Source organism: Oryza sativa, chromosome 4 (genome assembly GCF_034140825.1).
Source record: "Oryza sativa Japonica Group chromosome 4, ASM3414082v1".
NCBI lineage: Eukaryota > Viridiplantae > Streptophyta > Magnoliopsida > Poales > Poaceae > Oryza > Oryza sativa.
This window is the reverse complement of record NC_089038.1, coordinates 8,398,324-8,419,287: the sequence shown is the minus strand read 5'-3', so window position 1 is coordinate 8,419,287 and position 20,964 is coordinate 8,398,324. Positions and strand designations below refer to the sequence as shown.

The 20,964-nt window shown below is 42.5% G+C and overlaps 2 protein-coding genes and 1 long non-coding RNA gene across 4 annotated transcripts; all 3 read left to right on the top strand.

Moving 5' to 3' along the window:
• On the top strand, positions 1 to 6,952 carry LOC4335210 (glycerol-3-phosphate dehydrogenase SDP6, mitochondrial). Its single transcript, XM_015781671.3, has 7 exons — positions 1 to 439; positions 1,764 to 2,237; positions 3,300 to 3,631; positions 4,132 to 4,292; positions 4,871 to 5,129; positions 6,309 to 6,606; positions 6,683 to 6,952. The coding sequence occupies exons 1-7, from the start codon at positions 82 to 84 to the stop codon at positions 6,688 to 6,690; spliced, it is 1,890 nt and encodes a 629-aa protein (XP_015637157.1). The 5' UTR covers positions 1 to 81; the 3' UTR covers positions 6,691 to 6,952.
• Positions 6,953 to 10,546: 3,594 nt separating this feature from the next.
• LOC107280710 (uncharacterized) lies at positions 10,547 to 12,327 on the top strand. Of its 2 annotated transcripts, none has more exons than XR_003241811.2 (2): positions 10,547 to 10,751; positions 11,666 to 12,327. It is a non-coding gene; the product is annotated as an uncharacterized lncRNA (long non-coding RNA). The 2 variants fall into 2 exon arrangements; XR_001545267.3 differs by having other exon boundaries at positions 10,547 to 10,873.
• A 5,101-nt stretch (positions 12,328 to 17,428) lies between these two features.
• On the top strand, positions 17,429 to 20,696 carry LOC136355936 (uncharacterized). The gene is made up of 7 exons (XM_066309245.1): positions 17,429 to 18,302; positions 18,382 to 18,506; positions 18,619 to 18,765; positions 18,836 to 18,894; positions 18,968 to 19,726; positions 19,863 to 20,008; positions 20,119 to 20,696. Exons 2-7 carry the CDS (start codon positions 18,423 to 18,425, stop codon positions 20,628 to 20,630), a joined length of 1,707 nt encoding a protein of 568 aa, XP_066165342.1. The 5' UTR covers positions 17,429 to 18,302; positions 18,382 to 18,422; the 3' UTR covers positions 20,631 to 20,696.
• The last annotated feature ends 268 nt before the right edge of the window (positions 20,697 to 20,964 follow it).

Below are 20,964 nucleotides of genomic sequence, written 5' to 3'. Positions count from 1 at the left end.
GTGAAACTCGCGATCTCCCAACTCCCAGCGCCCTCGCCGAACAAAGGAGAGGTAGGGAGGCACACGCGTCCGCCCGCCGCCATGGCCACGTGGCGCCTCCGCCGCGCGGCCGCCGCCATCGCCGCGTCCTCCGCCGTCGTCGCCGCGGGCGCGGCCTGGCCGTCCGCGTCCGCTTCCGACCCGTCCCCCGCGGCCCTCGAGGCCGCGCGGCGGCGCGTGGCCCAGCCGGGCGCGGCCCCGCCGCCACGCGCCGCGCAGAGGGCGGCGCTGGCCGGGTCCACCCCCGCGGATCCCCTCGACGTGCTCGTCGTCGGCGGCGGGGCCACCGGGTGCGGCGTCGCGCTCGATGCCGCAACCCGCGGGCTCCGCGTCGGCCTCGTGGAGCGCGAGGACTTCTCCTCTGGGACATCCTCCCGATCCACCAAACTCATCCATGGCGGTGCGTGGCTTCCCCCAATCCAGATTCGTTTGCAAGTAGATTCCTCTAGTTTGTTATTGTGGCATCTCACATTATACCTATATAGTCATATGCTTATTTGTTTCAATTAAAAGTATTAGCATAGAATTTGTTTTTTTTTTTTTGGAGAAGGTGCGACTGAATATTATTGTAGCAGCACTAATTAAGCGGCCTCTTCCAAAAAAACAGAAAAAAGTTCCAAAAAAACAGAAAAAAAAACTACAGGTTGCTGTCTGTTCAGTAGAAAGCCATACATATTTTCACTCTTTGGCTGCAATAAACTTACATGATGCTTGTACATGATTAATAGGGGAAAAGTTTATCCTAGTAAAGCATTAAACACTTCTTAGCACTTATTCAGATAAGGCTCAGAACAGGACCTATATGTGGCTATGCTTAATTGCTTATTGCTCTTCTAGTATACCAATAACAGGAATACATTGTGGCAAATATGTTTACTGTTGTTTCCTCATGCACTAATGTGATCTATTTACTGAACCTCTCTGAACTCTACATTGTTGGATGGGTCATGGATTTTTCAAATAGAGATATATTTTCTGGAAGTGATATATTATGGTGGACAGTGGTGAATCTAGAATGAAAATAGAGGGGGTCCTATATGTATAAAACTTGCATATAGAATCAAGTAAGCCAAATATACATACATGACACATTTTGCTAATCAAATCGTAAAATTAACAAATAAATAGAAAGAGGGTATCATATAAAATAAAATAACTCTAGCTCATCGTTCATTATTTGGAAAAGTACATGTTAACTTTGCTTCTCCGCTTTAATGTGCAGATATGTCCACTAAAATCTGGCAAACAAATAGAATTTGATATGAATGATGCATCAATACACTGAAAGATTTCCAAACCTAATTTACCAATAAAGAGGCTCACGTTTACAGACTACAACAGATAAATTAATATTTGTCCAGTCAAGCTGGAATACGTCGTAGAGGCCTTGACAACAAAGATGCAGTGAGGCAGTAGGCAGCAACGTTTTTATTCCCAACCCTGACCGAAGTGCCACAACCATGGAGCTGGGGCTCGAGCCCCAAGAAGCCCCAATGGTGGATACGCCACTGATGGTGGATGTAATGAACTATGCATATAGACTTGGTAACATTTTGCAACTTGAGAGGTGAAAATTTTGTTTGTTCTAAACACATAAAAACATAACTAATACACTAGGAATGTCTCCAGTTTCAGAAAGATATAGATTTGTACATTTTTAGGTGGTTAATATTTGATAATGTAAATTCCACTATTCCTCGCTTATATTGAATACTTTTTTACAGGTGTGCGCTATTTGGAGAAGGCAGTATTCAATCTTGATTATGGGCAGCTGAAACTCGTTTTTCATGCTTTGAAAGAAAGAAAGCAGGTTATTGAAAATGCTCCCCACTTATGCCATGCTTTGCCATGCATGACTCCTTGCTTTAATTGGTTTGAGGTTGTATACTATTGGTTCGGCCTGAAATTCTATGATATCGTTGCTGGAAGAAGGCTGCTACATTTGTCACGATATTATTCTGTAGATGAATCAGTTGAACTTTTCCCAACCCTTGCAAAAAACAGCCATGATCGTAGCCTAAGAGGGACAGTGGTATACTATGACGGTCAAATGAATGACAGTCGGCTGAATGTGGGCTTGGCATGCACTGCAGCGGTTGTTGGTGCAGCTATTCTTAATTATGCTGAAGTGGTATCCCTCATTAAGGATGAATCTGGAGAAAGGATTATTGGTGCACGGATCCGTGATACGCTATCAGGTAGAATAAAGTATGTCTTTCTCTTCCTTTATACAGTGGAGGCACATTAGAATGTGTAATTCATACCTTTCTAATGATCATGTATTTTTTACTTCAGCATACCTTTATGCAATGTCTCTTTCTACCTTTTTTTTAAGCTAATACATTTCAAACAGCAAATAGCCCTGCTTTACATATTGTCATACAGTACAGCCGACACCAAAAATTCATAGTTTCCTTTGAACTGAAGAAATTACAAGCATGTTGTTTAGGATATGCAGTTAAAGAGCTGCAGGAATGCAGGCATGTGGCTTGCCATGTGTTTTTCACCCCTCATTTAGTGTCTGTAGACTACTGTAATATATTTGTGGTGGTGGAAATGTGGAATTATGTGTAGATGCTGCAGTCAGATGCGTAACTCATATGCAGACATTTCCTGATGGTGGTGATCGATGGCATAGCTTTTCTAGCGGGAAACTGACAGTCCAATCTCTACCAGAGGGAGGCGTGGTCACTGAGCTTGAGTGACTATACTAGCATTCCAAAGCCATATGCCAATTTGGGCTGAGTATCTCTGTCAAGTATGAAAAGTCTTGGATATGGGAAGTATTACAAAGCTTAGCAAAAATAAAAAGAAAGGAACAGTAGGCTGGCAGCAACTCTGGGAGGAAGGAACTTTTGGGCAGTGAAAACAAGGAAAAACATTCAGTTCTGGTAGCATGCTGTTAATCTGAGTACCTATGCTTGGAGCAGACTAAATAACTTACACTATAAAGTATAAACTACCGATTGCTGAAGTACATTTTCTCCTATTAAATGATAAGAGCGGTTGGTCTGTGAATATTGTGCCACTATAACTCTTATGGTTTAGAAGAAAGACTATAGTTTGGTATACAGCATGAAGTAGCCTGCTAGCACAAGTATGTGCTGAAACATACTATGTTAAGTTGATTGATGATCAACTATGTTCTCATAATAATTTTTTTCCTGAAACTAGCATTATCATCTGTGTCGCGGTTGATTATTTAGTTAGCAATGATTTCAATCTTCCATTGCTATTTCATATTTGCTAATTTATAACAGGTAAAGAATTCGATGCATTTGCAAAGGTGGTTGTTAACGCAGCAGGACCGTTCTGTGACTCTGTGAGGAAGATGGCTAACAATGACGTAGTGCCCATGATCAGTCCAAGCAGTGGAGTGCACATTGTACTTCCTGATTATTATTCCCCTGATGGGATGGGGCTAATTGTCCCTAAAACCAAGGATGGTAGAGTTGTATTTATGCTGCCATGGTTAGGAAGGACAGTAGCTGGTACAACCGACTCTAGTACAGCAATAACAATGCTTCCTGAACCACATGAGGATGAGATACAGTTCATATTAGATGCTATCTGTGATTATCTTAACGTTCAGGTTTGTGTGTTTGCATTTATGTAATGTACAGTAATTTATTTGACGCTGTCGAAAAAAAATAGTAAAGTTTTTCTTTCTGAAATATAGTGTTTTTCATGTTTTCTAGAACCATTTGGTTGCTACATATGTGAGATGAAAGAGAACTTTTAGTAGCACATCATGACTTGTAATTGATGTGTACATGGGATGCTCATGTGTGCATGGGTGGCAATCTTAGATAGACTTAGTCCTTGTTCTGCAACTACAAGTTTAGAGTAGAGTTATTTTTCTGTGCATTTGTTCCAGTGTGGTTATGATTCCTTCGTATTCTTTTCTGTGGTAATACTTTTGGGCTAGTCATATTGGTTTTTGATAACTTGCCATCATAGGTTTCACACTCAGAATTGTACTAGCAACTTTCCACTTTGTTATGATTCCATTAATAAAACAGTTTCTGTCAATCGAGAATGAAAAATAACGGAAATATTTAATGGTTGGAATAATTTCAATCTCCATATTAGGTAAGGCGTTCAGATGTTCTTTCTGCCTGGAGTGGTATACGTCCACTGGCTATGGATCCATCGGCAAAAAATACTGAGAGCATTTCCAGAGATCATGTTGTATTTGAAGACTACCCAGGACTAATAACTATCACTGGTGGAAAATGGACAACTTATAGAAGGTATGGTGTTCTAGGAGCTAGTGTTTTATCTCTAATTGATTGAATGAAACTGATATGACATGTGCAAAGCTAGGTTTTCTACTCTGGCTATGGGCCCGTTTGGTAGGGCTCCAACTTCTAAATTTAACTCCATGAGTTGGGTCTGGAGTGGAGTTGTTGAGCTGCCTAAACCCAGCTCCACAACTCTATTTCATTTAGTAAGAGCACTCCAACCAGCTCCACTTCTTTTTTGGGTGGAGCTGAAACTGTTTGGTTGGGCTACCTCTCTAGGAGAGGTGGAGCTGGAGCTAGCGCTATGCCAAACGGACCCTATATGCTCTTGGACTATCACTATGTCATGAATTCGAGATGTAATACATTGTATTTGAACTGTGATTGAACACATAAGTACATTGTATTTCTAGTTATAGACCATCACTTATTGCATTTGTGATGTACTGCTATTATATTCATATTACCTACAGAAAATATTTGTAAATCTGGGATTGTAGTTACATGAATGCATGGGCATGCATGCACATGAAGTATTGAATATATATTCTTCATAATTGGATTCTAATAATTTGCCTTATCTCCAGCATGGCTGAAGATGCTGTTAATGCAGCCATAAGGTCAGGTAATTTGAAGCCTGCCAATGGCTGTGTGACTGATCATCTGCATATTCTTGGTGGATATGGTTGGGATCCTGCTTCGTTTACTGTCCTTGCACAGAACTATAAACGGATGAAAAGGACATATGGTGGGAAGATCATTCCAGGTGCAATGGACAGTGCTGTATCGAAGCATCTGTCACATGCATATGGAACTTTGGCTACACAAGTGGCTTCAATTGCCCAGGTTCGTGCTCCTTATACTACAAAGTAGGTTACTTATGAAACTGTAAGTTTTAACAGTAAAGTACATGGAAAGTTTGCAGCAGTGCTCCCTTGTATTCCGATGACAATAGTTGGCAGCATATAAGAGCTCAATTTGTGACACGTGTAAATGTCCCCTAATGCTGCTAGTGAGGATCAGACATGGCATAGTGATGTAGAGAAACTTTTGATGTAGAGAAATAGAAGGGGAAAAGGTCCAGTTCTAATGCGTTCTTTTATGACGATGTTTAGTCTTCATGATTCTCCTATATAGTAATAATATCCATGGCTCCATACACTCTTCTGTCTATGAACAACATTGTCATTCTTTGCACCCACTACCGATTTGTCGAAGAAAAAATCCTTCCATTGGATTAGATGTGGTAATGCATAATTGACTATAAAATGCACTTATGTTGAACTCCCAATATTTTAAGGATGGACTAAGGCTGCGTTCGTTCCTCCATGTTCCCAACTCCCCCTTGTTTTCCGCGCGCACGCTTCTCAAACTGTTAAACGGTGCGTTTTTAAATTAATTATGCGCTAATGAGTCGCTTCGTTTTGCGTGCACTGTACACTAGTTCCCAATATCTAGTATCGAACACAGCCTAAGTATACCTACTTACCTTTTGTTTTCATGTTGGAATTTTCTGAACTAATTGTTTAGCTGAATTCTAACTGTTATGTGTTTTTTTTTGCGGGAACTAACTGTGATGTGCTTTAAGTGATTTATTATGCATGTTTAATATGTGCCTAGTATTTCTTACGCTTTAGTTTTTCTTCTGTTTTGCACCATGTGCCTTGCGCTACTTATGGAGTTTGTAGCCTTGTACTTTGTTTTCGCTGGCCCTTTTTTTTTTTTAACTCTGCTGGTCTAACCTTTATGGGCTATGCATCGTCAATTGAGTTGTTTAGCTATTTGATTATCCCTGCTGAATCTAGCATGGCTACTATTGTAGTAACTTCTGTCATTTAAGTAACCTGCGGCAGCAACACATGGTTTTGGTCACGTTAATCTAGCATGACATTTCTTTTCAATATGCGATCTATCAATTTGGTTCATCAGAAATCCAAGCTTCATTATTCTGCCCGGAAACCTTTTTTTTTTCCCTGTACAACTTAATAATGTTTTGTGGTAATCATTATGCTTCATTTTGTTTAGAATGAAGGCTTGGGGAAGCGACTTGCTCATGGATACCCATTTTTGGAGGCTGAAGTAGCATACTGTGCTCGCCACGAGTACTGTGAATCTGCTGTGGACTTCATTGCAAGGAGATGCCGTCTTGCATTTCTTGACACAGATGCTGCTGGGAGAGCATTGCCTCGGATCATCGAGATTTTAGCTCTGGAACGCAAGTGGGACAAGGCAAGGCAGAAGCTTGAACTACAAAAGGGTAAAGATTTCCTGGAAACATTCAAGTCATCCAAGAATGCACAATTCAGGGATGGCAAACATAATGGTAAGAATATTTTTTCCACCTTCGTTTCTTTTCTCCACTTTGAATAGCACTTCTGATAGTATCTGTTCTTTTGTAGGTCAATGAGTGAAACATAATTTCTGTGAATAAGCGTGAGTCATACAATAAAAGCAAAGTATGAAACTTAGACAATCAGGCTAGTGCAAGAATAATTCGGTGCAAGAGGGCTGGGGTCCTAAAATGTTCTCAGTTGTCCTTTTGTGCACTTTATTACTTCTATCTGATTTGTGGTGAAATAACATCTCATCGGCATGATGTAGATCGATGGATGTACCACGGAAGATTACTCTTTCTAAAAAGTAATAGAATGGTAGACCACATTTTCATATACGCTCGTAGTATTAATGTGCGCTGGGTATGTGTGTTTACGTATTTGATTGAATTATATGTAAATGAAGGAAACAAAATCATGCGGATCATATCGCATGGTTCTAGACGACGTGCCTTATAAGTGTCGTTTCCGTATCCGGGAATTTTCATTTTGATCAAGGCCCTGTTTAGTTTTAGGGGTAAAAAGTTTTGACATGTCACATCGAATATACGGATACACATTTGAAGTATTAAACGTAGTCTAATAATAAAATAAATTATAGATTTCGCCTGTAAACTGCGAGGCGAATTTATTAAGTCTAATTAATATGTCATTAGCAAATGTTTACTGTAGCACCAAATTGTCAAATCATAACGCAAAAAAATTGTCTTGCAATTTACATGTAATTTGTGTAATTAGTTTTTCTTTTTTATATATTTAATAGACCATGCATGTGTCAAACATTTGATGCGACATGGTGAAAAGTTTTTGCAGGGGAATTAAACCGGGCCTAATTTAAAAAAAAAGGAAACAAAAATGACACAGGTGGTTTTCTGGCCGTTTTCATCCCTTAATGCAAAATTTCAAAAAGAAAAAGGAAACAAAAATGACACAGGTGGTTTTCTGGCCGCTTTCATCCCTTAATGCAATCGTATTGCAGTGATGTTCAAAAGATATGTTCCAAAATATCTGTGGAACTTTTGCTCCGTGCCAAAGATTAGCCAAAGACTATTGCCCCACGTGTAATCAGCCATATGTGGTCAGCGAGGGCTTAACGTCAGGATGCGGAATAGTACTTATTTTTAGGGGAAAGGAAGCGGATTACATAGAACGCACTAGTAAAAAAAAGACACATTCAGGTCGGCATTATAGGTATTGGAACATGTAACTATAGGTGTTGGAACTGGTAAAATCGATACCTATTGTAATTTTCCTACCTTCATAGATTGAAAATATAAAAAACCGGCACCTTTAACTAATTATAGGTGCGGTTTTAGAGAAAAACTGACACATATACTATAGGAGCACATATAATATATTATATGTGATTGTTTTAATTAATTGACGCCTATAATATTATACGTGTCGGTTTGTATAAAAACCGACACCAAAAAACCGAGCTGAGCCGAGCACGACACCTCCCTCATTCTTATCCATACTCGCGAGCCAGTCGCCCCCCCTCTCCCCGCGGCAAATCTTTCTCACTCTCACACTCTCTCTCTCTCGCTCTCCTCTCGGCCCCTCCCCCTCCTCTCTCTCGATCTGCCCCCTCTCACCTCCCTCGCCCCCTCTTCCTATCCCTCCTTTCCCTCTCACCTTCCTCCCGTGGTAGATCCAGCGAAGGTGGCGGCAGCCGCGGGTGGATCCGGTGGCAGCGGCTCCCTCCGCCCCCTCTCGCGACAGATCCAACGGTGGTAACGATAGCTACGGGTGGATCTAGCGGCGGTGGCTGCGGTTGAGGGTGGATCCGGCGGTGGGGGAGTGAAGTTCATTGATGTATGTTGTTGTTCTGTGATGATTATTATGTGACTTTGCGATGATTGTGGTTGATTTTAGGGGCAAAGAGTGGTTGATTTTTTTTTGGTGAAGCGGGGTGGATGCGATCGTAGCTGGTCTTTCTTTTTTTTTTTTTGCATTCTTAGTATTCTCAAAGGTGCCGGTTGCCAAATTCGAGACCCATGTGGGGTTGACAACCGGCACCTAAAGCCAGATAGAAAATATTACCTTAGGCAAATGCATAGCGATAAGCCCATAAATGTTTTACAACCATCGTTAGCTACAGAATTAATTACTACTCTGATCATAAATATTTGACATTTACAGTAAAATTTAGTTAAAAAGTAAATGTTCGACCTCAATAGTTTCCCAAATTAGTTTTAAAACAAAATAGATGGTATATGATGATTTAAACATCAAATATTTGTAACGTGTAGCAATTTGGTCGACTATATATATATAACTCTCCCTAAAAAAATAAAATACCAAAAGAAACAACTTCAAACTTATAAAACTTCAATGCTGTATAAGGAGGCTACATAAAAATTTCATATTTGTTTTAAACTTTTAATGGGATAAATCAATTATTAACCTTCTATATCTTTAAGGATATTTTGGGTGAAAAAAAGACCCAATCCAATGGCTTTTGAAGAATAATCGATAAACTCGTCGATATATTATAGAAAGAGACAATATTAATGGCAGATCGTTAATTGGGTTGATTCTCTCTAAATTTAATAATATTCCTTTTACTCATAAAATTATAGTCATTTTTAGATAGTGGTCAAACTTAAGACAGCCATAGTACATACAGTGATAATTATTTGAGAATGAAGAGAGTACATGTATGATAATTATGGACATATAACTTATTTTTCTCCTTAGAGATTATTGAGAGTTTATTTATATGTTCACTTCATGCACCTATCTTTCTGCATGCTGTCCTCAACTGTTGTTAGAAAATATTGCTAACTAGTAGACCTTTGTTTGGACTTAATAACTGTCAGAAAAAAGAAGAGTTATTCACTTCATATTCTAATACTCCCCGTCATGGGAGGCCTCCTCAAGCATAAAACGGAAGTGGGCTGCAAATTATTTATTTAATTACACGTCAGTCAGGTTTCAAAATCAAGATCTCTGGCCCTAATAACATATTGAGTTGCATGCACCGACTAGTTTAAACCGAAAGCTTATGCTGATAAGAATAATCAGACAATTCACTTCACACTCCAACAAGGATAGCTAACAAGTTGTATATGTAAGCAAATATATGTTTTTTCTTGCTTAATTGCATACACTTCTGATGATATACCAGTCAGGACTATAATGCTATGAGGCTAAGTAGGTCTCCAATTGGATCAGATGGTAATTGTGCTACGTGCTGTATTAAAGCAGGGTACACGTTTGACTATTCGTTTTGAAAAACTAGTACAAATATAAAAAAAATAATAAGTCATACTTAAAGTACTTTTTGATAATAAAGTAAGTCACAAACAAAATAAATAATAATTTCAAAACTTTTTAAATAAGATGAATGATCAAACATTACCAACAAAAATTCAATACGACAGGTAATATGGGACAGAGGTAGTAGATATTTTCCCACGTGCACTACAGATGGTTTCTCTTAGAAGCTGCTAGCTAGCTAGCAGTGTTGCTGCCACACGTACAGAATGTTGAACAGTCAAATCCAAAACCCATCGACAATAGTTCCTTTCATATCCAAAGTAAAAACGAATAAAATCCGAGCTGTTCATCTACACCCACACGCCTCACAGAACTGTCCCGGTCTTGGACGAGAAAGCAGCTTTGATACGCAAATCTTTAGCTGCCGTTGAACGGCCGGCCAAATCCGACAGAACGAAGCTTTTGGCTACATCTACATGTGACATGTACTGCAGCAGCTAGCAATATATCCAACATTGTTGCTAGCTAACTGATCCACGTGTAAACCGGCACGTGTCGCCGTGCCATTGGCCTGCCGTGCAAGTCCCATGTGAACCGTGGCGATGTGCCATGTGCGTTGGTGCACAATTATGCAGGTGACACTTTCATTACATCAGTGACACTTTGCAGAGGCAGAAGGCTATATAAGATGTAGAATGTGCATTGTTCATGTAAGCCAAGAAGCCAAGTGAACACTGCATATATATTAGTGTTAGTGTGCTACATATATATAGCAAGTGATGTGTGATAGAGCTGCATTTGCACCTGCACCTACAGAGAGGAAGATGAAGCAGCAAGCTAGCAATACGTGCTTGATCGCTATACGCTAGCTTCTTGCACACAATGTTGTTCCTGGTCTCTTCCTGATCCCTAGGTGCAGAGGCAGATGCAACTATGTCATAGACTTCACATCCATCTTTAGTTACTTACCACTATATATTCAATAAATTAGCTAGCACCCTAGTTCTCTTGCTGATTCCTTTCAAAAAATCTTCAGTTACTTGCTCCTTCTAATCCTTTTTTATTAGTTATTTCACTCCATGAAGTTTCAATCAATGAGCATGCAGCTAGCTAAATAATTTTGATGATATAGATTATTCTATCATATATTACCCATGAACATGCACAACACAAGTGAATAAGCTACATAACAAAAGAGAAAAAACTCAAAAAAAAATATATATTAAATCATATGTTTCCGAAGGATGATGATATACGAATTTGCATATAACCGGAACAATATATCAAAGTTTATGGTTTTCTTTTTTACGATATAAATACTTTCTTTTATGATTATAAGGTAATCTATTGTCCTTATAGTGAATATGTGAATTTGGTGAGATATGCCTTCTTTAATATTCTTTATATAAACAATAAATAAATTGTCGGTGCATCTACACGGACTTACTTCCTAGTTAATTTAATCTATAGAAATTCATAAATTTTAAAATCATGAGATTTATATTTTTAGATTCATCATGAGAAATATACTTCGGTATATATCATTCACATGTTACTAAACTATATGAATTTATAGAAAAAGGTTATAAAGAATAAAAATATTTAACTGACTTTCGACAAATCTGAAACGACAAGTAATTTGAAATGGATGTAGTCATCACAATCCAACTCTAGTTAATTATTAAATTGCATGTCTATTTCATTTCTCCTTCACTTTGGTGTATAATTCTTGCATCAACATTAGTTCTCCAATCCTAATATAACTACATTATTTATTATTGGTATGCGTGTAAGAAATGCTAATTTTCCTTTTATTAATTGTGCTAGTTGGTGGTCGAAACTGGTACATAACAACCATCAATAGCGGGGGGCAGGGTCAGAGTGGCGGCAACACAATGAGTTTTGTGTGTGTTCGTTTGCAGAGGTACTTGCTTGGACGAAGGAAAAGAGGGCGAGCATCACGAATGCATGGATGATCAAAGAGGTTGATTGGGGACCAAACCAAGACCTTCTCCAAGTATACTTCTACCCCACCACGTCACTTTTTGTCCATAGAAAACAAGAGATAAAGTTCTACACGTTTTGGATTTGGATTTAGGCCTCCTGACAGCATCAACTTCAAACTTCGGGGCTCCTGACCTAGCCACTGATCTAGAAGGAATTTCGGGGCCCATGAGTACTTGTTGGAAAGCTTATGAAGTCTACTTTCATATCGTTTTGGTCCCACGTCAAAATTCCTACTGAGCTGCCAGGAATCTGCAAAACAAACCACACACCTCATCTAGTCCGAATCTTATTTGGGTTTTGGGCCTTGTAATTGTGTCGTGGGCTTAGCCCAAGGACATCCCTAATCATACTTAATCAGTAGCCGTCATTGTTTAGAGTCGGGTTTTGCTTAGATTATTCTGTCAAGAATAGTTTCGCCGCTAGATCGGTTTGTAGAACCCTAAATTCGAGTGCTTAATCATTCATATGCAATTGTGTTGCAATCTATCTTGTTCTTGCTTGTGTTTTTCGATTCGCATGCAGGGATTAGCCTTCTCGGCGAGGTCAACCGGGTTTCGGCACAGTTGGTAACCAGAGGAGACGTGGTGCTGCGATTGCGGGGCTCAGTAGCGTGTTCGTTCAGAAGCCGGATCGAGTTGTGTCGCGACTCCGCCCAAATCGACTATTTATCAATACCCGTCTGAAAGTAGACCCCATAAGCTTTCCATCAAGTACTCATGGGCCCTGAAATTCCTTCTAGATCAGCGGCTAGGTTCGTTTGAAGTTGATGCTGTCAGGAGGTCCAAATCCAAATCCAAAACGTGTACAACTTGATCTCTTGTCTTCTATGGGCCAAAAGTGACATGGTGAGGTAGAAGTAGATTTGGAGAAGGTCTTGGTTTGGTCTTGATTCCGTTTTTATACTTTTCAGAAGTTTTTGTCGGTCGAGTTTGGAGTTGCGGCTAGGGTTTGCCAGTGCTTCTGCCGAATTTTCCTTTGGCCGAACCCCTCCCCACACGCGACTGCCGCCTCCACCTCAAGGCCGACTGCCACCTCCACCTCACGGCAAATTCTTCCGTGCCGCTTCCTCAATTATCAGATTATTAGGTATTTTGGTGGTTGTAGATTTGAGATATTTTTAACTGATGAGGGATGTAGGTCCCGATCTTCCGATAGGTATTGATAAACAGTCGATTTGGGCGGAGTCGCGACACAACTCGATCCGGCTTCTGAATGAACACGCTACTGAGCCCCGCAATCGCAGCACCACGTTTCCTCTTGTTATCAACCGTGCCGAAACCCGGTTGACCTCCCCGAGAAGGCTAATCCTTGCATGCGAATCGAAGAACACAGACAAGAACAAGATAGATTGCAACACAATTGCATATGAATGATTAAACACTCGAATTTGGGGTTCTACAAACCGATCTAGCGGCGAAACTGTTCTTAACAGAATAATCTAAGCAAAACCCGACTCTAAACGATGACGGCTATTGATTAAGTATGATTAGGGACGTCCTAGGGTTGCCCTAGGGCACACACCCCCTTGGGCTAAGCCCACGACACAATTACAAGGCCCAAAACCCAAATCAGATTCGGACTAGATGAGGTGCATGGCTTGTTTTGCAGATTTCTGGCAGCTCGGTAGGAATTTTGACGTGGGACGAAAACCATCTGAAAGTATACTTCATATGCTTTCCAACAAGTACTCATGGGCCCCGAAATTCCTTCTAGATCAGCGGCTAGGTCTGTTTGAAGTTGATGCTGTCAGGAGGCCCGAATCCGAATCCAAAACGTGTAGAACTTTATCTCTTGTCTTCTATGGACCAAAAGTGACGTGGTGTGGTAGAAGTATACTTGGAGAAGGTCTTGGTTTGGTCCCTAATCAACTTCTTTGATCATCCATGCATTCATTATGCTCGCCCTCTTTTCCTTCGTCCAAGCAAGTACCTCTGCAAACGAAAACACACAAAACTCATTGTGTAGCAACGTTTGTTCAAATATATAACAAGCAAATCTAATGTAGAACATATGCACATTTGGTTGATTAATACATACGGTAGTCATGGTTATATCTGAGCTAGTTACGTCCTCATCAAGTATGACGGTGGTGGCATGGCTAGCACGTGATGCTCTCAATCCCATGATCTCCACACTTTTTCTTGGGATTTTTGGTGAGCCTGCATTGTGGGCAACTAGTTGGGCTGTTGACTCAGTCCATTAACTGGTTATATCCGGTCCGATTGCATGCCCGATCTTTTAAGGGGACCAGACCGATGGAGGCCTTGGTTCCGGTTTTTAAGGGGACCGGACCAATGGAACTGGTTTTTCCAATTGAACCGTCGGTCCGGTCTAGTCCTAATAACTACAGAGACTCAGTAAACCATCGAAACCAAAACTAGTGTATTGACGTGAAAAACAACACGAATGCCTGGGAGATCTGCTTAGCGGGCGTGTCAGTCAGCTTGATCCTACAACTAACAAGATATATAAATGGATGATCAAAGAGCCGATCGGCTATTAAACCGATGTAGTGATACTAGCTAATGTCGATAGGGTTTTTAACAATCGGCTATATGTCCGATCTAGATTCTGATACTTGGATAAATAATGATATAAAGGCAATTGGGTGATAATAATGTAATGAAATAAATATCCAATGATCCAATCAGCTGATATGATAGAATAAATGTTGATCTGATGGTTAAAGCCTATATCGGCTGGAAATCCAATGTCACTGAATCCAAATAATTAAGTAATTAATGAAGCTTTGCTGCGATCGGCTAGATTAACTTGTATATAATCCTTATAAGCCGATGCAATACTTCAACATATGACTCGTCGGCTAACACTCTTATGAAACATTAGTATGAACCTATCGACTTAACAAGATTTAGATTATCAACAGTCTAGTAGATCGAACCTAGCCGATGCAGCACCAGATTATATATAATAATAATATAATACTCAATAAGCCGAGAAATCTGTCTAATGTGATGGATATAATAAATTTATTTAAAACAACATTGTGGTTGTAGAGATATATCGGCTAAGGCAAAAGATCAGATCTAACCGAGATAGTCACAACTAAACCGATCCATCTCTAAACACAATGCGATGTTAGGTAGGAAATATATTAACCAAACAAGAGCAATTTAAGAGGACGAAGCGATGCAGCCTTGAACAATGCCAATGTAGCCAATACAATTGCTAGGGCTGATGGAACTAAGGACTTACTCCTTCGCCGGAGATCGAAGCCGATGTAGCCTCGTGTCAGGTACCAAGTTCTGCCGGTGATAAGTAAAAACCTCAGAAAAGAGGGTGACGATGTGCCGAAAGTAATTGTATTGATTTGTGGAGATAAATTACAGGGGACCTTGCATGTACATATTTATACCCATAGGCCGATAAGAGTCCTAATCGGACACGACACAAACTTTCTAAAGATAAAAAGAAAAAAAACATAAGTCTTGATCGGACATGACACAACATTTCCTAAATACGAAACGTGCCTAATAAATAGATAAACTCAAGCTGCCATGCATGCCATGGTCTTCGTGACTCCTTCTCGAACCCGTTCTCTTCTAGATAAGCTTTTCATCGGCTGATTGTAATCTTTTCTTAACTGAATTCACTAAAGAATCTTATCAAATTTTTGCATTAACACAATGTAAACTATTAAACTTACTTCTAGTGGATTGTATACAGAGACTCAATAAACTATCAAAACTAGTGTAAACTATTAAACTTGCTTTTAGTGGATTGTATGGTGGTTTTGGTCAACATGGCATCTATGTAGCATTATGACCTTAAAAAAACATATAAAGAGTTGAGACCTACACCTAGTGACACCTTCCCTTGATCTTCTTCCCCACTATCTCATGGTGGGCGGGTGTACAGCAACGCCTCTTGGTAGGCAATGGTCAATGGCAGCGAAAGCTGATGTACTCACAGTGCAGGTGGCGAAGTCAGAGGGACGCACAACAGAGGCGTGCAGCGCCGAGTTTCCATTGGGAAGACGAGGACCTTGATGCCTGGCAGTGGCCACTACGCTACTCGCCTCTCCCCCAAGGGTTGAGGCCCACTTTCGAAGCAAAGTCGTTCTCCTTGCCACCAATTGCCGCTCTAGTAGTATTGGGCCGCATCAAGGAGAGCCTATCCGCCCGGACCATTCCCCGTTCAGGCGTTCACAAAGCATCGAGGGACTGTTCGAGTGAGCTCCAACTCCATCGTAAAAAGCAAATCAACGCCGCCATGCTTAGGGAAAGAGAGGTAATCCACCACCATATCTCTATCTCCCGGCTTTGGAGGAAAGGAGGAAGAGGGGCAGAGCCTTTCCATCATTGTGGCAATCAAGATCCAAGTCCGCATTGTCCTCTATGAAGCAGCAGCGGTGATATTCTCTTCATTGATGGGGGATTGGAAGTAGCCACTGGCACAACGGTTGCAGGGATAGTAGGCAGTGACAAATAGGGAATGGGATGAGAGAGCTTGTTGCAAGGACCCACGGAGGAGATGGCAGATCTGGGCACCACCACTGTTACTGGCCAACAAGTGAATGGCCATCTCAAGACCGGTGGCTGAGAGCGGCTAGTGAATCTGGTTCTCTCAATTCGCCTTTGACTCCTATATCTAGTGTCATCGTCCACCACCGCTACCGCGAGACCATCCTGCTTGCTCCCCCTTGAGTGGTAGTGGACCGGTGGCATTCTCCATTCCTCGTCTCATTGTTGTGATTCATTTGGCCGAGAGCCAATTGGGAAATAGAGGAGTAGAGATCATGTTGCTGACATATGGGTCCCACTAAGATTTTTTATTTTTCTACCAATAATGCCGCGTATATGCCACATTGTTGCCACGTCACCCAGTCCATATGCCACATTGGACGAAACTAGCATCTCAATCACTGAAGGAGGTAAATTGATCTGATATTGATAATTGAGAGAGACTTGATATCTATCTGGTTTTGTGTCTGAGGGATGCGAATCAAACTAGGGTTATGGCTGAGGGAGGCAAAATAGACTATTTCTAGGAGAGAAAGAAAGTGAGATGGGACAGGCTGAGAAGAATTGGCTGGCGATAAAGAAGAGAATAGGCTGAGAACCGGGTAGTCAAATTTTTAGAGGGGGGAGGGGGGGAGGATATGGGCTGTGGTTTAGAGTAGGAGAAAGAAATGGACTGAGGCGGCTTGTATAAATGAATTGGACTTGATCAATATAGTTATAGAAATTAAATAGATTGTAGTCCGAACCCTATGTGTGCCTATATTATTTTGCCACTGGACACAAGGCCATCATATGCCATTTCTAGCTATTTTTGTGAGAGAAATATCGTCAAATGATGGACGTGGCTACACAGCTAGTGGTAGCTGGTTTACATCTTGTCTAGACCAGCTACCACTCCATCTATTAAAGAGAGTTACTTCTCAACCATGCAAAAGTTACTTCCAATTAACATTGAAGTTACTTTTAAAAAAAAATGTTAATCTTACTTCTGTTGATCTGTACTGATTAAATTTAATTTCTAGATAAAATCATATTTTTATCCTTATAATGAATTTACTTCTAATATCGTGACAAAGTTACTTCCGTTTTGTTTTAAGTTACTTTTATAATATATGTAAATTACTTTTAGACTTTATTGAATTTACTTTTATATGTCTAAGAAGTAATTTAGTCAAATCTAAAAGTAACTTATATATATGATAAAAGTAACTTATGTATATAATAAAAGTAATTTATAAATATAAATATTTTTTCATCATAATATAATCATGTAAGATCTTGTTGTGAAGATTTAATTGTAATGAACATAATGGTATAATCGGATTATAGATCGGATAAGTAATTTGAGAGAAAACTTTATTTGAAGAGGAAAAAGACATACATATCTATTAAAAAAAAGGCAGGCAGGCACTACGTTGATCCTTCTCATTGAGCCATTAGAGCGCGACCACGCGGATGTACGTCAGGACGACAGGCATGATCGAACGGCTGTGAGGCGTGTCGCGTGATACGACTAAAGCGGGAAGGATGGAGCCTACATTGGGGTAGAGCCGTTTCTTGACCTCTTCCTCTTTTACTATGAGTTACGCTGGATGGAACCTAAAAAGGTGTCCGGGTGTGTTGGTTTCCGACTTCGGGATGGCCTGAAGTCGCGACACATCCCCTTCCAGTTCCCCTCATCTCGCAGCAAATGGCGGGGGAGGTGGTTCTATCTTCAGATAGAGGATTCGGATCCGGTCTTCGTTGTTCCTGAGGAGCAACCAGACAAGATTCCACTTGGGCCACCAAACCCGCCTTGACCCTATCCCTCCAATCTTTCATCGATATCGTTGACGACCTCCGAGAACGGGGGTTGTCGGGGTATGAAGTCGCTGCCGACTTCATCGGTAGGCGGATCCAGCCACTTCAGGCTCGAGCCCATCCAGCCTTTGATTATTCTGAGCCAGAGGACGCGACCCGGGTTTGTCCTCGGGGTATTTTCCTTTTTAGTTAAATTGACTCCCTTATGCGCGTGTTGTTCCCGGCTTATCGGATTCTGGTCTCGATCTACAGGCTTGGACAGCGCCACCGTGGAGCGCCGCGTCGGCTAACTGATGATCAGTGGCCCGACAACGGCGAGCAACGTCCCCGTCCCCCCTTGCGAGAAAGGGGCAGCCGAGCGCGACGCTACCATCAATGTAAGTGTGCTCAGCGGTCCTTTTGCATTTTTCTTCCGGGATCGCATTATGACTTCATGAAGCGTAGGCTCTCCCTCTGACTGATATCATCGGGCCACTTGTGGACCATCAGGTGGCGGCGTCGCTGAGGGAGAAAGTCGCCAAGGAGGCGTCTGACGCTGCCGCTGCCGCTGCCACAACGAGTGGCGGCAATGTTCCGAAAAAGAGGAGGAGATTCTCCTCTGTGGTCGGACACCGTCGGAAGACGCCCACCCCCTCGGTAAGTTCTCCTGCCCTTTGATCGTGTAGTCGGAAAACTTCCACCTCACATCATATCGGTTGTACTCCAGGCCTCGGACGCGTCTCCCCCGCCTCCACGACGGCAGCGGCTAATGACGCTTGGCGAGAAGTAAGTGGATGACTTTGAGGTCTTGTCTCTTCATCAAATTTTTGTAGCCTGTTTCAGTTGCGGCTTTTTGCAGGGCGGCGCGGGCGAAGGCGGCGCAAGACGGGTCTGGAGGGACCTCCAGCGCGTCACACGCCATGGCCTCGACGGATGTCGTGGTCGCGCCCAGGAGCCGCGAGGCGACACCTAGCGGCCCAGCTATTGATCTTGCGGCTGGTCGGGGTCTGCTGGCTGCCGTTCTCACCTGGGAGGAGCTCCAGGTCGAGATGGGGCGCCTCCTCGAGGCTGGTGCTCACGGTATTGGCCGCGAGATCGCGGAGGCGAAGGCGGCATCGTCGGCGAATGAGCGCGCCGATCGGCTGGCGCGCGATTTAGCGGAGGTTCGCGAGGACCTCCAGAAGATGCGGGAGCTGGTGGCTGGCAATGAGCGACAACGGCAAGGGCTCGAGCACCGTATGTCGGAGCTTGAGAACCACTTGTCGGAGATCTGTGGCTCACTGTGGGTCACCTACACCGGCCTGCACCAGCTCGCCGGGGAGTGTGGCGTCAAGGCCACCATCCCGGCGAATCCCGACGAGTTCTCGTTGACGTCTTCGCTTGCGGAACTGGCAACGGCGATGGAGGCGATCCCCTCCAAGCACGCGGCCAGGGTCGGAGAGGAGACGTTCAACGGGATCTATACCGGGGTGTGCCATGTCCTTGCGTGTGTGAGGCTGGCACATCCTGAACTCGATCTGCGGAAGATCTTGGATCAGGGGGCGGCTAGCGATGCGAGCAAGGATGTGATGGAGGAGGTCGGCGACCTGGGGGAGTCCGTCCTCCCGCTATTTGAAGCGTAGGATCTTAGCTCTCTTGTACTCTTTAGCCATGCTTTGTAAAACTCTTATTGGTTCCAACCGCCTTTGTGTGTGCAGTTATCGCCTTAGCTTTCTTTAGCATTTTGATCTTGAGTACTTTGTTGTCGTTTGTAGAGATGTTGATGTCGAGGATGTCCAGCAGCACGGGCAGCCTGAGTTGCCAGTGGTCGTTCCGTTACTTGCGTTCGAGCCGCATGCGCCGGAGGGCGATGTAGCTCAAAATTCACCTGTGGAAACGAGCATGGCAGCGACTCCCTTAGGTTGGTTGTCTTTGTTATCATTTCCTTTACGCTTCCATCTGGGTCGACTTGATTTGTTGTATTCTCGGGAGAGAAGAGCAGCTTGACTTAATCGTTTCCATGCTGCGCAGACCAGGATCGTTGCATCCAGTATTGGAGGATGAAGTTTGAGGTCGCGGAACTCGAGAGGACTATGCTGGAAGTGAAGAAGGATCAGGCCGTAGAGACACTCCGGGGTCGTGAGGTGTGGTTCAACTCATATCTAAAGAGTTGCTGCACGTCCATGTCCAGAGTCTGTAGAGACCTCCGAGTACCCCGTGGGGATCCTGAGGAATCGGCGGCCGGATATATCTCGTGGCTGAATGGCGCCTGCACCCAGCTCGAAGGCATCGGTCAACGTATCGACGAAGCCTTGAAGCAGGAGTGTCGTCGGTCAAGCCGATATGCCGGGGGGCATGTGTTGGCTTGCATACGAGATCATCGTCCGCAGCTGCACCTCGAGTTCCTCCGCGAAGGGTTTTCTCGTTCTCGGAGAACTCCTACGGAGATAGATGGTCTAGCGAAGTCGATGGCGCTGCTGGCGGAGAAGGTCTTCCAGTCAATCACTGGCGTTGGCCTTCCTGGTAGTCTCCGTGTCCTGTGACAAATGTCTTAGGGAAAAAGTGTAATATAATTTTGGATTTTGATGGAAATGTAAGAAGTACTTGTGAAATAGAGAAGAAATCTATCTAACTAAGCTTTCTTACTCTGGATTTAGCGTGTATGAGTGTCTTCTCACTTCGCGACTTCAATTAGTCGTTTGTGTTATACACTCTCCCTAGCCCCCAGCCTTGTCATCGGAGAATTCTTCTCGGGAGATAAGACTTTTGGACCTTTGACCTGCCTCGGTTGAACCAGCACTGATCCTAGCCCCCAGCCGTGAAGTTGGAAAATTTATTTCCGGTTACACGGCTTGGTTAATACGCACGGCGAGAACT

Bases quoted from the DNA above. Each gene is read 5' to 3' on its own strand.
- LOC4335210 (XM_015781671.3), top strand. From the start codon at position 82: ATGGCCACGTGGCGCCTCCGCCGCGCGGCCGCCGCCATCGCCGCGTCC. The intron at 4,293-4,870 runs GTATGGTGTTCT...CCTTATCTCCAG, and splicing joins AAATGGACAACTTATAGAAG to CATGGCTGAAGATGCTGTTA. The intron at 5,130-6,308 runs GTTCGTGCTCCT...CATTTTGTTTAG, and splicing joins AAGTGGCTTCAATTGCCCAG to AATGAAGGCTTGGGGAAGCG.
- LOC136355936 (XM_066309245.1), top strand. From the start codon at position 18,423: ATGATCAGTGGCCCGACAACGGCGAGCAACGTCCCCGTCCCCCCTTGC. The intron at 18,766-18,835 runs GTAAGTTCTCCT...GTTGTACTCCAG, and splicing joins GGAAGACGCCCACCCCCTCG to GCCTCGGACGCGTCTCCCCC. The intron at 20,009-20,118 runs GTTGGTTGTCTT...CATGCTGCGCAG, and splicing joins CATGGCAGCGACTCCCTTAG to ACCAGGATCGTTGCATCCAG.